The sequence below is a fragment of the Apis mellifera genome, linkage group LG9 (assembly GCF_003254395.2).
Source record: "Apis mellifera strain DH4 linkage group LG9, Amel_HAv3.1, whole genome shotgun sequence".
Lineage (NCBI taxonomy): Eukaryota > Metazoa > Arthropoda > Insecta > Hymenoptera > Apidae > Apis > Apis mellifera.
In genome coordinates, this window is record NC_037646.1 from 878,326 (window position 1) to 895,960 (window position 17,635).

A 17,635-nucleotide genomic window follows, 5' to 3' on the forward strand; every position below is an offset into this window, starting at 1 on the left:
CTAATAATAAAATAAAGTTTGTAATAAAGAAATTAATTTTCAAAATTAATTACATTTCAAATTAAATAATTTTTTTATTTTTATTTATTATATTATTTGTTATATATATTATTAATAAATTTAAAATGTAATTTTATTATTCTATTATCTAATATTTTAAAATATCAAAAAATGACGAATACACAATATATTTAAAAAATTGAATTGTCGTGTATTGAGAAAGGTAATAGTAACCTACTTATGTCTATTTGATTATACTAACGGAATTAACTCGAATTCATTGCATAACGGAATCAAATTCTTTATTTTTATATTAAAATTTTCAACCAATTTATATTTTACATATTTGTTTTTATATTTTTGATTCTTATATTTTAGAAATATTTCAAATTCACACAATAAAATCATTAAATAATTCTTTTTATTGATTATATTTTTTATTGATTTATTGATTTATGTTTATTATTAGAAAAAACAACATAATATGAATTGAAAAATCTTTTAATAAATTTAAAGTAAAAAATAAAGTTAAATTTCAAAAATTTTTTGCTTATAATTATATTTTAAAATAACTATATTCGTTAATACTAATCAAAATTATATAATAAAATGAAAGTAATTTCATTCTTCAAGTTTATTTTTATTTTTTTTACACAAGATAAGTTAAGGCAAAAAACTTGTTAATATTTTTAGTATTTTATAATCAAATTATAAATTTATAAAATAAAAATCTAATATTAAATAATTATATTAAATAATAGAATTCTTATCTTATAGATTAGATATTTAATGAACAAAATCAGATTAACTTTAAATTAAATTTAAATGAATAAAATTTAATGATGATTATAAAAATATCAATATAATTGTAAATCTATTTATCATTTAAAAAAATATTATTTTAGATAATTGCTCATATAAATTATTTACAAATCATTAAATAAAAAATTGATATATATATTAAAATTCATAGAAATAAATAACGTTAAAAGATCACTTTTTTACATTCAATTGAAATAAAAATTTTTAAATATATCGACACAAATAAAAATAAATAAATTTAAATCACTATAATAAATAATCTATATAATAGTTTTAAAATTTATTTAAAAATCTGAACTTATCATTTAAAATTTAAATTGAAATTACAAAATCTACTCGATTTTTAGCAATAGAATCTAAAAGATTACAGAAAGTTTTTGTTTTTGCTTACAATAGCTTATAGTGATTTATAGTGATTTTTTTTGCAAAATTGAAATGTGAAAATATATAGTTATAATTTTACGTAAATTCTATCAATTTTTACTATAAATCTATTATTAATTGCTAAATTATAGCATGCAAATTATTTACTAGGTATTTACAATAATTGCATAATATCTATTTTTTAAAAAAGTTTTTATAGTTCACATTATATTCACCAATTTTTTTGTAGAAAATTTATATTTTTTATTCTGAAATTCAAATATTTTTATGATTTGATATTACATTAAATAATTTCGCTTTATTATTATAAAATTTAAATTACCAATTTAAATTTAATTAGTAATGTTACAATAAAATTGCAAATTAAAATATATAAAAAAATTTCAATTTTATTAATTTTCATTCACTATAAATATTTTATCTTTATAAATATTTTAAGAAAAGCATAATAAAATTAATTAGTTTTTATTTACTAAAAATATTTTATTATATTTTAATTATATTAATTAAAATTTTCAAAACAATTTTAATTTTCTTTAATAAAAAAAATAATAAATCATTTTAATTTTTTATTATTGTAAAATATTATTATTTTAAATAATATGCATAATATTAAAATAATTAATTAATTAGTTTTTAGTTGCTAATATGGTACATTAAGATTTTTATATTTTTTTTATTAAAAAAAAATAAATTAGTTTAATTTTTTATAATCATACAATATTATTATAACATAATATATATTAATTAATAAAATATATTTTAATATAAATATAAATATAAATATAATTTAATTTAAATATAACTCTATAAGAATTAATAAGAAAATTTATCTATTAGCACATTACTTGGTATTACTAAAAATATTATTAAATTTATATTATATATTAATTTTTGATAAAAATCATAAGTTCATAGTTATATATAATAGATACATTAAAATTATTTTATCCACTAGTATAATTAAAAGAAATATATTATATATATTTTATAATTTCTTCACAATTTATTATGAATCAATTAATTTAAATAATTTATATATGATATATATATAACTTTTATATATTTGCATCTCATTTTTGGACCCATTCTTTTTTAAAAATTATATTGATTATCTTGTTAAAGTAGCAAGCATATAAATAAAAAATTTTCTTTCTGTAATTTAATTAATTTTACTTAATTAGTATTTCATAGAAAATTTTATTTTTATTTCTTTATATAATGTAGAATTAAAATGTATCATATATACATATATATATATATATACATATTCAAAAATAAAAAATTTTTCTAGACTAGGTTTCATAGAATATCGCAAGAATACAATACAAAAAAAAAAATGTTTCTATATGAAAAAATAAATTGAAAATAAAATTTTTGAAATAAAATTTTTTCATTTAAGATTTCATTTTTGAATGATTCAAGTTTAAAAGTTTCCAAATACAAATGAAATTAGCTAATTCTTAATCAGATACGAATAAATTATCATCGATAGATTTATATGTAAATGAGAATCAGCAAGAAATATAAAGTTATTGATTAAAAAAATATTATTGACTAAATCCTTGTTTTTGTGAAAATCAAAATTGAATATATAGTTAAGAAGTTGCATATTCGGCGAATTTACTTTTTAGAAAATTAATTTTTATATAAAAATTTTTTAAGTTTTTTAAGTTAAAATCTATTTCTATTTATATTCTTATCATATATTTTTTATCATAAAATAATACTTTAATAAAATTTTTTAGTTAATCTACATAGTATTTTATATATATTATATTTTTGAAATATAAATTACAAAATATCAAAAATATCTATATAAAAATTTAGTTTTTAATTATCATAATAATTATTATCATAATAATATATCATAATTTATTTTTATATAAAGTGTCCTAAAAATGAGAACATTGCTTAATTGAAGAGATAATTTTTTTTTAAACAACATTTTCTTTTAAATTCAATAAATCTTTTTATTACATATTTCTTTTACAAAACATTTTTACATTACTTTATAAACTGTTTAATAATATTCATGTATAATCATATATTGTTCTTTAATAGATAAAAAGAAAAATATAAAAATAAGAAATAAATAAGAAATGCAATAAATTGAAACAGAAGAATATTTAGAATAAAATTAAATATATAAATATCTGATATTTGCTATATTAGATATAATTAAGATTATAATAACAAATAATAAAAAATAAAATTTAGTAAAAAAAATCATCAATATTAATATTATAAACAAGTATATATAAAGATATTGATACAAAAGTTTTAAACTATTTCTTTAATTTTTTATCTTGTAGAATCTTGAAAATTAATTAAAGATTAATTAAGTTATTATGTTGATATATAGCAACATTATATAATAATATTATAATGAAATTCTCTTATATATTAACAAATACTTTCATATGACATAAAAATTTTACACTTATATTATATTTAATTTTATATTATATTTAATATATTATATTTATAATTAAAAAATTAAAGACCTTTATTTTTCAAAATTATTGCAAATACAAAAAATAATTAAATTTATTTTTATTCATTGAAGGAAATTGCAAAACTTTTTGTTTTAATTAATTTTTCTGTATTTACGAAAAAAATGATTAGTAATTATTAACATACAATAATAAATTCTGCATAATTACTTGCTATTCATTATATATCATTAATAACTAATAATTATCGTATAAATATTAATTCATTAATAATTAAATTAAATAATGAAGAAAAAATTATATGAATATATTACATATTTTATATGTATTACAATACTTATTATTGTTACAACTTATTCTTTGTTATTTAATTTCATTATTGAATATTCAATAAAATAATATTATTGATAAAAAATAATTTAAATTTTGATATAAGATATTATAAATTTAATAATAATTATATTAACTTTATAAATATATTGATTAATTATATTAAATTTAATGATTATATATAAAAATAATAATGAAATATTATAAAACTTGTAAATATTAAATATTAATACATTGTATAAAATAATTTTAAAAAAATTTTTTTCAAAATCCCTTTTATTAATAATTAAAACGGATAATATTTTAATTTCTTTATATAATAATTATAAAGTAATTATTTATATAATTTTTTAATTTTATTATTTTATGTAAATATTATTATTAATACTATCTCTCTCATTTTATATAATATGTTTTATTAATTTTATATAAATTTTATGAAATATTTTTTAGTTATCATTTTCACCAACAACACCTGGTTGGAGTCATGCAAGGCTTCTTGGACTTCTAGCAACTATCCTTGCACTATCTTCCTTCATGTTACTTCTATGCACAGCTGCAGCATTCTTCTTCGTTTCTTTCAATACTTTTGTCTTCACTGCAGCTGAGGTGATTAAACTTTGATTATTGATATAATTTAATAAAATATTTAAGTACTTAATTAAATTATTTTAAAATATTAATATTCTGAAATAATAAAATATATTAAAAAATATATTAGAATAGAACAATTATTATTGTATATATATATATTTATATATATATATTATTATTATTATAATATTGTTATAATATATTTTATATTTATAATATATTTAATATATTAGATACATATAATTCCAAAAATTTATTTCTTTGTTAACAGTGTATTCTGTTAGGTGTCAGAACAATTCATGTTATGATACGATATATCATTCATTTATATGATACTCGAGGAGCTGGAACTTCCTCACAACGTTCTTGGGATAAAAGGGGTCCTTTAACATATTATACAGATTTAGCAGCAGAATTAATAGTGCTAGCTGTAGATTTCCTTCATCATGTTCATATGCTACTTTGGAGTAATATATTTCTAAGCATGGCATCCCTTGTAATTTGTATGCAACTTAGATATCTTTTCTATGAGATACAACGCAAAATTACAAAACATAGGAATTATCTTGCTGTTTTAAATCATATGGAACAGAAGTGAGTATTTTTTATCAGAATTTAAAAAAATAGATATTTAAAAAATATATATAAAAAAATATAAATAACAAAGTACTATTTTAAATTTAAATCTTTAGAAATTTAAATTAAAATTAATTAATTTACTTGCAATATTTAAAATATTAAAATATTTAAATATTTATTTTAGCTATCCAATGGCAACTCAAGAGGAATTAGCAGAAAACTCGGATAATTGCGCTATTTGCTGGGAGAAAATGGAAACAGCTCGAAAGTTACCTTGTGCTCATCTTTTTCACAATTCTTGTTTACAATCTTGGTTAGAACAGGATACTTCTTGTCCAACTTGTAGACTTGCTTTAAGCATGCAACCTAACCACCGAGAAAACACACAAGAATTACAAAATGAACCACAAACACCAGCTAGACGGAATGAAAATCATTTCTTTCATTTCGATGGCTCAAGATATGTATCTTGGTTACCGAGCTTCTCTGTTGAAGTTTCTCATAACAGATTGCGTGGAAATATTTCTACTATTACACATAATAATTCGCAAATGGATGCTATGATTAGACAGGTATGTTTAATTACATAAGTATATTACATACATATATTACATAATCATATTTTTTTAATTAATATTTTATTTAATATTTTATTAAGATTTCATAACTCAGATTCATAATCAAGATTCATTTATCAAGATTCATAACTTTACAATAAATTGATAAACTAATTAAAATTCTTCTAATTAAAAAAACTAACATGACTTTTATCATTTATTGATATCATTTAATAAATAAAATAATAATTGGAAAATATAATTGAAATTAGATACTGTTCGAAATTTATAATTATTTAGAGCAAAATAGAAAATTTATTAAAAAGATTTTAAAAATGATATATAATTATTAATATAATAATATTTTAAATATTTTTAAAAAAAATATTTTTCATATTGAAATTAAAAAGGTAAAAATAATTCTCAAAGTTAGAAATTAAATATATTTCATAGAATATTTTTAAATTTATTAAATTTAGAAAAAAGATTTATACATTAATTTCTTTTAATCAAACTATTCAGTTATAGGAAATTTCCACCTTTCAGCTATATAGAAATTTTTCAAATTTATTTGTTTAAAAAATATTATTTTAAAAAGTTTTTATTAATTTTTATTATAAAAATTAAAAAAATAATAAACACTTTTTAAAATAATTAACAAATTGCAGAAATATTGTAAATTTTGCTAAAGATAAATTCGTATTTAAATTCTGTTTGAATAATTGATTACAATTTGACGGCATAACAATATATAAAATATAACAAAATTTATATTGTATAATTTAATGACTAAAACATAAAAGAAACTTAATTTTAACATCAATTGTTGCCTGAAATAACAAGATTTGATAGTAAAATTAAAAACAAATGACAAAATGGATAATAATACAGTTTTGATGCCAAATTTTCACTTTTGATATAAATTTGATTTCAATCTACTATCAATTTACTATTACATGATTCTAATTATTTATTCGAATTGATGAAGCAGTTATATAAAAAATTTATATAATCACTATTTATATATACATATATTTTATTTATTCATTATTAAAAAAATTCTTATATATTCAAAGATTTTATTAATTTGCTGAAAAGAATTATTACATTATATTTTTCACTTTCTAGTATTAAATTTTTTTCATATGTTATGTTTTTATATATTTATATATTATAACAAAGATAAATATTAAAGAAAGATATTCATTAATTATCAGAGTTGATATATGATTATATTTAATTTTAATTAAATTTGTATAAAAATATGCAATATAGACTTTTTATTATATCTGATTTATTATTATTTAAATCAAAATAAAATTTTTACTTAACTTTCCATTACAAAAAAATCACCAAAAAATTTCAATATTAATTTTATTATAATGAAAGAAAATAATTATATTATTCATTATTAAAACAGGTGCAGCAATTGTTTCCACATTTTCCGCGTAATCTAATTGTAGAAGATCTCAGAATGACCAGATCAGTTGAATGGACTGTTGAAAATATATTGGATGGGGTGCTAATATCTCCTCATCGTATAATCGAAGAACCACAATCGGAATCCGTCCTTCAAATCCATACCAGTACTACTGAAACTAGTGTTTCTTTAAATAGCCCTTCAGCACCATTATCTTCAGATCCAAGATTTGATATTCCTCTGGCTGATAGGTACTTTCTTTTTTTTTTTTATTATATATGTTTAATATATGAATAAATATATATATATATAAACATTAAAATTAAATAGTTTTTTAAGAATTTTTTTAGGAAAACTCTTAAAATAATTATATGATGGTTTTTTTTACCAATCTGTCAATTTTAAAGATTCAAATATGTTATTAAAGCATTATTTTATAAAATATTTTCCTTTACATATAATTGATAGTTGATTTTAATTTTTAAATTATTTATAAAAAAGTTTTGATATTACATTATTGATTTCTATTTATAGGTTTCTAATAAAAGTATGCATATATTTGATCATTCCTTATTATATATTGTATACATTTTTTTAAATTTCTTTTTTAAATTTTAACTATAATATATATATATATATAATATAATATAATATAATATAATATATATAATTAAAAATTCTTATATTTATAAAATATAAACAAAAATAAAATTATATATTGATGTTATCATAGATGCACATATAGACAGTATATAATGATTTTTGAAAAGAACTTGAAAACTGTTAATTATATATAAAGACAAAAATTATTCAATATAATGTCTTTAATACATTCCAAATAAATATATGGATGAAAAATTAGATCATATAAAATTAATAATCTTTAATTATTATGTATATATATATCCAATATTTTCTCAAAAATTAACTTGAAAAAAAAATAAACAATTGTTGTATATGTATTTTATATATCTATAAGAAGTTTTTAGTTAAATATATTATATAAGTATTTAGTTAAATATAAGATAATCTTTTTATTATTTAATTTCAATGATTTTTCTTTTGATTTTTTTAAATCGAGTTAATATTAAGAAAGACTATTTGATATTTATATATATTGATTTATTAATTTCAATGATTTCTATTAAATTCATTATACAGTATTTTAAAATTATATCAAGTATTTATTTTAAATTAATATGCATTCTTTCAAAGAGATTTTAAAATGAAATTTTGTTTTGAATGTAAACGATTTAATACTCATGGAGGATTAAATGTAAAAAATAATTTCACTTTTTAAACACTTTTTTAAAATAATTCATAAATATATTTTATTTATTTTTATTTTTATTGTAGTAAAGCTTTTTTATTTCTGATTTCAATGATTTTTTTTTTGGATCCATGGAAAATAAAATATCAAAATTATAATAACAAAAATTACAATATAATAATATTGGCTTTATATCATTTAGTATCTATTATTATAACATCATTATCAACAACATAAAGTCATTGTAATTTTGATCTCTTAAAAATTATTTTGTATATTTTCATATTCCAATTCTTGCTATGAATAGATATTAAATGTGAATAGATATTAATGATATTAATTCATTCATTATATATTTTAGGTATCAATCGTAATTTATATAATATTTTAATTTAATATTATATTTTATTATCAAAATTATAAATAGTCGATAAATTATCATTATTCTCATGTTGATTCACATTATGGATATATGTATAAACATAAAGAAAATTTTACATAATTTTTTTTGCATTTTTTTTTTGCAAATATCTCGAAAATTAAGATCTATCATTTATTATATGTGTAAAAAAATGTTGAATTCTACAATATATTCCAAAATGAAATCGGAGAGAAAATAATTTTCTGCAACTTTACCTTGTTTTAAAGTTATAATATAATACAATTTGATTAATAAAATTTATTTTATAATAATTTTATAATAATTTTATAATAATAATTTAAAAAAATTTTTTAAATTAATTATTATAGTGGGGAAGAACCTTCCAGTCTAGGAGGACGGTTTTCCAAATCATCGTCCGAAAGAGAACAAATCCTACAACGTCGTAAAGAGCTACTAAGACTTGCTGCTAAGAAGAGATATTTTGAAAAACGCCGAAAAAAGCATGAAGTTGACCAACATGTTTCTAATGTCACCTCCTAAAATATTGAAAACAGAGAGATATATATTGATATTTTTGATTTTTGTGCTTCGTAGCAGCCATCTTCTTAAAAGAAGATTATAACGACTGATTTCTTTGAGTACATATCCACTGATATCCATTTATTTTTTTTTTCCTTTCCTTTTTTCTTTTTTATTATCAAATATAGGATTGCCAGAAGTAAAGAAAAAATGATAGCGTAAGAAATGATTAATATGATAAGAACTGGTAAACGATAGGAATTTGGAAACTGAATGACGCGTATTATGATGTGACAGTTCATATTAATATACTTTAGATACATAATTGTGGATATGTAGGATTGTGAATTGTAAAGATATTAATACCAGTAATTTTCGTATGATGTATTTATATTAATTATTTAATATTATGATGTCATCTTGCGCTTAATAGAGAATTCTTCTGGCAACACTGATATATCTTATATCTTATTTTCTTTTTATCTTTCTATGTATATCTATAATCTTTATTTCTTGTTTATGAACCTAAGAATTTTTGAAAGATTTTAATTTTCATTGTATTTTTAAAAAGGACAAATTTTAGACAGTTTTTTCTCCATTAATTTCTCTTCTTTAATTTTCATAAAAATTTCGCACTCATCAATATTATATTTGCTTTTTTTTATTTTAACATTATCATATTATTTAAGATCTCGATCTTTAACAATAGATTTCTTAAAAATTATTTTGCAGTCTCAAAAATAATTTTTGCAAAAATATATTTTATTTATTTTTAAGTAAAAATATGGACGATTAACTTAAAGTATTAATCATTTCATTTTTTAGTGCTAATAAGAATTAACTTAAAAGTATTATTCGCTTAATTATTTTTAATTTTTTATTTATTAAAATTAAGAAATAGAATAAATTTTCAGAGATCTTAATCTTTTTTTTTTCTTCTTTTTTTTCTTATTACTTTCAAAAAATTTTTCTTGTACCTTAAGTTTATATATTAAGAAAATTCATAAAAAATTTAATTTCTTATAAAATCAAAATATCTTTCATAAATATTTTTTAATAATGTTAATGTTTTTATTCTTTAAAAAAATATTACTTAGATTTTCATTTATTTTCTATCAAAAAATAATTTTTTTGAAAATCTATGTACTTGTATTTGTAAGATTTTTTTAAAATTTTATTTTTTTGTTTATAAAATTATTATATATATCTTAAAAATATAAAAAAAGATTTTATTTTAATTAATCAACTGGTTGTGAATTATATATTCATCATTAGAGGACTGATAATATATTGTTGAAAGTAATATCATTTATTTCATTTTTTTTAATTTGATTAAAAAAGAAATAAAAATTTTTGTTAATAAATTATATTTTAATTTTTATTATTAATTTTAATTTTATAAGTACAAACAAATTGTTTTTTTTCTATGAAACAAAATTATTTAAAAATCAATGATCTATATTTATTTTATGATTTATACATGTCTTATGTGTAATAATAAATAGGATATATATGTGTGTGTGTGTGTGTGTGTGTATATATATATAGAATTGGTTTAGATGGGCTTTATTATTTATATATACACGCGTGAGCGCATACACACAGATAAAATAAAAAAGTTTTACTATTTAAAATATGCAATTTGTATAAATAAATATTAATTCAATTATTTTTATTCTTCAAGTATAACTTATTCTTAGCTTCATTTTTAGCAGGATTCAATTTCAAATTTAAATGTAATAATCTTAATAGTTTATTATAAAATTTTACAAATCAAATTTTATCTTTCATTTTTAACCAATGAAATTCATAACAACAAGATGTAGAATTACATGTGCAAAAATAAAATCTGCAAATCCTCTCTCTGGACTTATTCCATGAAATTGATTTTTGTTTTGGGGATTCACTTGTAGTCGTAAGCAAACTGAAACATAATAAAAAAAAATTAAAAAATATCCTTATGATAAATTTTAACATAGATTTTATGAATATAGAAATAGAAAGACTTTTATCAATTAAACTTAATATCTTTATTATAAAAACTAGATAAAGAAACATTTTTCATATATATAATTCATATTTATTACAATAAAAATATTTTCAAATCTTCGTGATATAAATATTTATAAAATATTTATATAAAATATATAAAATAAAAAAGTAAAACATTAATGATAAAATTTATCATAAATTTATTAAAGAAAAATATATTTATATATTCAAAATCATATTATAATTTTTTTTTTTCATATTAAGAAAAAATAATAAATTATTTCAATCATTCGTTAAATTCCATATAATGAATAATTAATATACAGGATATATAATAAAAAACATATGTTAATAGAATGCAATCATATTCATACAATTTCCATATTATAAATTATATTTTATATTAAATATAAATATAATATATAATAAATACTAAATGTACATATATATATATATATAATAAAATTATAAAATTAAAGAATACAACCAAAGAAATAAATATAACAAGTCAATTTAAAAAATTTTTTAAATAGAACTATAATTTTTTATTTTAATTAATACATAATTAGAAAATTACTTACAACATATATATTTTATGATAGTAAAAATAAATATTGAAATTTATAAAAATTATAAAATTAATAGAATAAATAAAATTCACAAAAAAATATGTGGATTTAAATAGTAATATTACTAATAATACCTCCAAGAACAAAACATGACACACAGGAAATAAATCCACTAAGAAAACTATTGAAAGGAAATGTGCCGACCAAACAACAATATATGAATTGTATAACACCCGTTAAAAACACATAAAGTAGATAAGCATCTATTATTTTAAGCTTTTTTGGTGTAGTTTTCGTATATTCTTGCCAAAATTTTGCAATAACTGCTAATGCAGTCATTTTTCTACAAATTTTTTGACGTTTCGTTTAAGGTTAGACTAAACTTCAAGGTTAGTATGCGTGGCACCGATCGTTCTATATAGTCGGTATATATCGATACTTTTAATTATCGATAATATATATAATTTTAGAAAATATCGATAGTATCGAATGTTAATATAAAGGTTAGAATACATCAAATAAATAAGATAAACGTATTAAAAAATATATATCCTAAAAAAGATATATAATAAGAGAATGTTACTTATATTAACAAAATGACAGACGAAAAAACACAAACACAAGAATTTAAATTAGATCCAGATTGTGAATTACGATTTGAAGTTGAAACGAAAAATGAAAAAGTTACATTAGAGGTATGTACAAAACATATTTTATTTATATTTTACATTATTTTTATATTATTTGCTTTGATTATTCACATATATAATTTCATTTTTACTTATATCTTCATTTCTATTTTAATCCATCATAATATTTACAATAATTTTTTTATAGTTAAAAAGTGGATTAGCAGAAGTTTTTGGTACAGAATTAGTAAAAGGAAAAAAATATGAATTTACAGCTGGTGCAAAAGTAGCTGCATTTACTTGGCAAGGTTGCACAGTAGAATTAGTTGGGAAAACTGATGTCAGTTATGTTGCAAAAGAAACACCAATGGGTCTTTACTTAAATTGTCATGCTGCAATGGAAAGACTTAGAGAAGCTGCAGAAAAAGAAGACACTAGAGGTCCAATAACAATGATTGTTGGTCCTTGTGATGTAGGAAAATCAACTCTTTGTAGACTTTTATTAAATTATGCAGTTAGAATGGGTCGTAGACCAATTTTTGTAGATTTAGATGTTGGTCAAGGTCATATAGCAATACCAGGTACTGTTGGAGCATTATTAGTTGAACGTCCATCTAATGTAGTTGATGGTTTCAGTCAACAAGCACCTTTAGTCTTTCACTTTGGACATAAATCTCCACAAGCCAATGTTGCTCTTTATAATCTTCTTGTAACACGATTAGCAGAAGTATGTTCTGATAGACTGCAAGCAAATAAAAAAGCTAGAGTTTCAGGAATTGTAATAAATACTTGTGGTTGGGTAAAAGGAGCTGGATATAAATTATTGACACATGCTGCTCAAGCTTTTGAAGTTGATGCAATTCTAGTACTTGATCAAGAAAGACTCTATAATGAACTTGTTAGAGATATGCCAGACTTTGTTAAAGTTGTATTTTTGCCAAAAAGTGGTGGAGTTGTAGAAAGAAGTCAAACTCAAAGAACAGAAGCCAGAGATCAAAGTGTTAGAGAATATTTTTATGGATCTAGAATGCCACTTTATCCACATAGTTTTGAAGTGAAATGGAATGAAGCTAGATTATATAAAATTGGAGCTCCAGTACTTCCTGCATCTTGTATGCCACTTGGAATGAAAGCAGAAGATAATTTAACAAAATTAGTAGCTGTTACACCTGGACCAAATCTTCTTCATCATTTATTATCTGTTTCATTTGCTGATTCACCAGAAGATGATGTAGTACAAACTAATGTTGCTGGATTTGTTTGTGTGTAAGAATCACCATTAAAATATTTTAATATTATGTAATAATAATTATAAATTATATAATTATAATATATAATTCTTAATATAGTTATTATTTTTAAGAACAATTTTGATGAAAATCACTTCTTATTTTCAGGACTAATGTTGATGTTGATAGACAAACATTTACAGTTTTGAGTCCACAACCAAGACCTTTACCAAATACAGTTTTATTACTTTCAGATATTCAATTCATGGATAGTCATTAATTTTTTAATAACTTATAAATTTAATAAAATAATTTTTTATTAATATAAATTTGTATTGTTTTTTCCATATCTTTTTTTTTTCTAATGATAATATTTATTTCAAAATTAAAATTATTATAACATTTAAATTTATATATACATATATATATATATATATATATCTACTTGAATTTAATAAAATATACAAACTTATATATGCTTATATGAATTTAATATTTCAAATCTTTATTTTCTATTTATATATTCTTATTTTCTTTTAATAATTTTTTCTGTAAAATATTCTTTTAATATAAATTATAATTTATATAAAAAAATATATTAATATTATATTAATATAAATAAATAAGCTTAAATATTTCTTTTACTTTTTTTCTTTTTTATATTTCAATTAAATTCTTCAATAAAATTAATATTTTTTTTTTATATAATATAATGTTTTCATTAAGTTTGACAGATCGAATATAAAGATGTCAGTAGTGTTTCATACTTTGAATAATTTATTATTATTTTTACTATTTATTATTTTATAGAATGAAATAAAACATAATCGAACTAATAGACTTAATAATAACTTAATAAATTAATTCTTTAATAATTAATCAATCGTGAAAAGATGAAAAATATTCGATTTAATACTCCAGATATTTTTCTTTTTGAGAGAAAATTTCGCGAAATAATTTATGAAGTTCAACGAAATACAGTAAATATTATTTTTATAAATTTTTTAATATAAATATATTATATAGAAAATTCAAATATAAAAATAATAAAATAATTCAATCTCTTATAATAAATATTTAATAATACAATTTTTTTAGAAAGAATTAGATAATTTAGAAAAAGAACGTCTTTTGATAAGTGAAGAGCTTTGTTCAAAAAATTCTCTTTTACAAAATGAACAAAAAATATCGAATGAATTAAGAATTCGTTTAAAATCAGCATCAGAAGCAATTAATCGTTTAGAAGAAGAAAAAATGCGTGATAAAATTAATTATTCAAATTTATCAGTAAATTATGAAAGTGTGCTTAAAGAATACGAAATTTTAACAAAAGAAACTTTATTTTCTCAAACAAAAACTGCAAAATTTCAACTTAAAATTGAAAATTTGGAGCATATATTACAACGAGAAATTCAACAAAAAGAAAAACTAGAACAAACACTAATAGAATTAAAAAATAATAATGAAAAGATCATTACTAATATTAATATGTAAGAAAATAAAAATATAAATTTTTATTAAATTATATATTTAAATGCAATTATATTATGTACTGCATAATAAAAATTGTCATTTATTAAAGTAATTTTCAATATTTGTATTGATTATATTTTAATTTAATATATTATATTTTATTTGATTATTTAATATACTATATAGAATATTTCAGAAATAAGTAATCAAACTTTGATATTATATTTTATTTTTTAAAAAAAAAGTTGCATAAAAATATAATTGCATAATAAAATCTGAAAATTCTTTTTTTTTTTTAGACAAAAATCTTTTGTTTGTAATAAACTATTTAAGAATATTTCAAATTTACTTAAAAAAATAATTGTTGAAAATAATTTTTTTTTATGATAACACACGCATTGCATTACATTACATTACAATTATTTTTTATAGTTTCTGTTAACTTGCATATACATAAAATAAATTATCTTAATTAAATTATCTTAATGATCAATTGTTTAAATAAGAAACTATGATATAAAGTGCCTTTTAAAATGACTTTTTTTTGCTCAATTATAATATTTATATCTAATAGAAAAAAATATTGATTAAAATTTATATAAAATTTCAAGATAAATAAAAATAAATAAATAAAAAAAATATTTATATCTCAAAAAGAAGAAATTCACGTTTTTGACTTATTTTTTCATTTTTAGAAAAGTTTGGTCATTTATTTTCTGAAATATTTAAAATATATGCATGTGTATGTATGTGTATATATATATATATATATATATATATACACAAAATGTAAATGTGTATACATGAAATGTATACATAAAAAAAAATATAAAACAGATACTAGAATTTTTTTCATCATTTTGATAGAATTCTTCATAAGTATCTCATTTTTATATACATGTTCTATGCACTATATTTTCAATAAACAGGATGTTAATATATTCGTAAGACTTTTTTGAAAAATTAATTCTAAAAATCAAAACAAACACAAAAGTGTACAAAAATGTAAATTATTAAAATATTTATTATTAAATTATAAATAATTATATAATAATTAAATTATAAATTATATAATTATAATTGAAATTTGCATAAAATAAAGACGTATCAGTAAAAATATTTTATCTGTCATTGCCTTACGCTTTTTCTATTTCATTTTATCTAATATAAATATTAATTGTTTATAATTTAATAAATTTTATCAACATTTTCATATTTTAACTTTTATGTTTGTTTTAATAAAGTATCTTAGTAATATATGAAATATATTGACATAATTACAGATGTATATAATAATAAATAATTAATAATAATATTTAGTTACTATCAATTATAATATTAATATCATTTTTACAATAAAATATATCATTTTTATCAATTTTTAATCCTTTTTTAAATCAGGAATATGGCTAAAATTGAAAAAGAGCAGAAATATCTATTAGAAAGTGCCAAAACTATAATCCAATTAAACAAACGTTTGCAAACTTTTGGTCTATGTTTTCATGCAATTAATCAAAAAAACAAAGTCGATATAAAAAATTTAAAACATAAATTAATTACTTTTTCTATTAACAAATTTATGCAAGCATCTAATACTAACACAGTATATCCGGAAATAGAAAATCTGCGTTCTAAAGTACATATTGTAATTATATTATATAATCTATACGATCTTTTAATAAATATATTAATTTAAAAAAATTATATTATGTGATCAATTAAGGATATATATATGGATTATTGAGTAATTTTTTTATAATAATTATTTATTCATATTTCTTTATTTATTACATTATTTATTTTCAGCTAAAAGAAATGTTGATGGAATTAAAATTAAAAATGCAAAATGTTGCATTATATGAAGAAAAATTGAATATTATATTCAATGAATTATCCATAAATTTAACACAAATACAACAATAATCTACGACATTATTTAATCAATAATGAAAATTATATATAAATTATATAAATTATATATAAATTATATATAAATATAATTATAATAAATAAATTTAATCAAATTAATGATTATCAACATTTATTTCATTTTAATTTCTTGATACATCTGATAAATAATAGTTTATTTCAATTTAATAAAATATTTCGAAATAAAATTACATTACTAATTATTATAAAACATGTTAAAAAGCTACTAATAATTTTGTATATATAACACCATTTTTATTTTAAATGCAGTTGGAATTGTAAGAAAAGTTTATTCATTAGTTCGTTGTCATTTTCAATTTGTTTAATTATTAATTTAATTTAATGGAAATTTACGTCGATATCTTGATTTAATAGTTAAGTATAAAAAAAATTTTTCTTAAAAAAAAATTGTTCATATACGATGTATAGTTTTCTTTTCTTAAATAACATAGTCTATATATTAAATTAAAAAAAGTCATTATATTAATGTTGAAACTATTG

The 17,635-nt window shown here is 17.8% G+C and overlaps 3 protein-coding genes across 3 annotated transcripts in view; 2 read left to right on the plus strand and 1 right to left on the minus strand.

Annotated features, from left to right (window-relative positions):
• The window catches only part of LOC100576187 (E3 ubiquitin-protein ligase AMFR), a 68,729-nt gene extending 59,276 nt beyond the window's left edge, over nt 1-9,453 (plus strand). Inside the window, exons 4-8 of the mRNA XM_026442786.1 lie at nt 4,446-4,601; nt 4,858-5,180; nt 5,350-5,737; nt 7,143-7,393; nt 9,163-9,453. Coding sequence (XP_026298571.1) covers nt 4,446-4,601; nt 4,858-5,180; nt 5,350-5,737; nt 7,143-7,393; nt 9,163-9,334 — 1,290 coding nt within the window. The 3' untranslated portion in view covers nt 9,335-9,453. The remainder of the gene's footprint in view (nt 1-4,445; nt 4,602-4,857; nt 5,181-5,349; nt 5,738-7,142; nt 7,394-9,162) is intronic.
• A 1,589-nt stretch (nt 9,454-11,042) lies between these two features.
• Nucleotides 11,043-12,312, minus strand: LOC727568 (dolichyl-diphosphooligosaccharide--protein glycosyltransferase subunit DAD1). Its single transcript, XM_001123277.5, has 2 exons — nt 12,009-12,312; nt 11,043-11,237 (listed from the first exon to the last, which is right to left on the minus strand). The coding sequence occupies exons 1-2, from the start codon at nt 12,211-12,213 to the stop codon at nt 11,107-11,109; spliced, it is 336 nt and encodes a 111-aa protein (XP_001123277.1). The 5' UTR covers nt 12,214-12,312; the 3' UTR covers nt 11,043-11,106.
• Nucleotides 12,313-12,324: 12 nt separating this feature from the next.
• LOC551305 (protein CLP1 homolog) lies at nt 12,325-14,061 on the plus strand. The gene is made up of 3 exons (XM_623703.5): nt 12,325-12,569; nt 12,712-13,769; nt 13,901-14,061. The coding sequence occupies exons 1-3, from the start codon at nt 12,471-12,473 to the stop codon at nt 14,010-14,012; spliced, it is 1,269 nt and encodes a 422-aa protein (XP_623706.1). The 5' UTR covers nt 12,325-12,470; the 3' UTR covers nt 14,013-14,061.
• Nucleotides 14,062-17,635: the final 3,574 nt, after the last annotated feature.

Excerpts from the sequence above, each read along its gene's own strand:
- LOC727568 (XM_001123277.5), bottom strand. The coding sequence starts at position 12,213 with ATGACTGCATTAGCAGTTATTGCAAAATTTTGGCAAGAATATACGAAA. Across the intron at positions 11,238-12,008 it reads GTCATGTTTTGTTCTTGGAG|TTTGCTTACGACTACAAGTG; the intron begins GTATTATTAGTA and ends ATTATGTTTCAG.
- LOC551305 (XM_623703.5), top strand. The coding sequence starts at position 12,471 with ATGACAGACGAAAAAACACAAACACAAGAATTTAAATTAGATCCAGAT. Across the intron at positions 12,570-12,711 it reads ATGAAAAAGTTACATTAGAG|TTAAAAAGTGGATTAGCAGA; the intron begins GTATGTACAAAA and ends ATTTTTTTATAG. Across the intron at positions 13,770-13,900 it reads GTTGCTGGATTTGTTTGTGT|GACTAATGTTGATGTTGATA; the intron begins GTAAGAATCACC and ends TCTTATTTTCAG.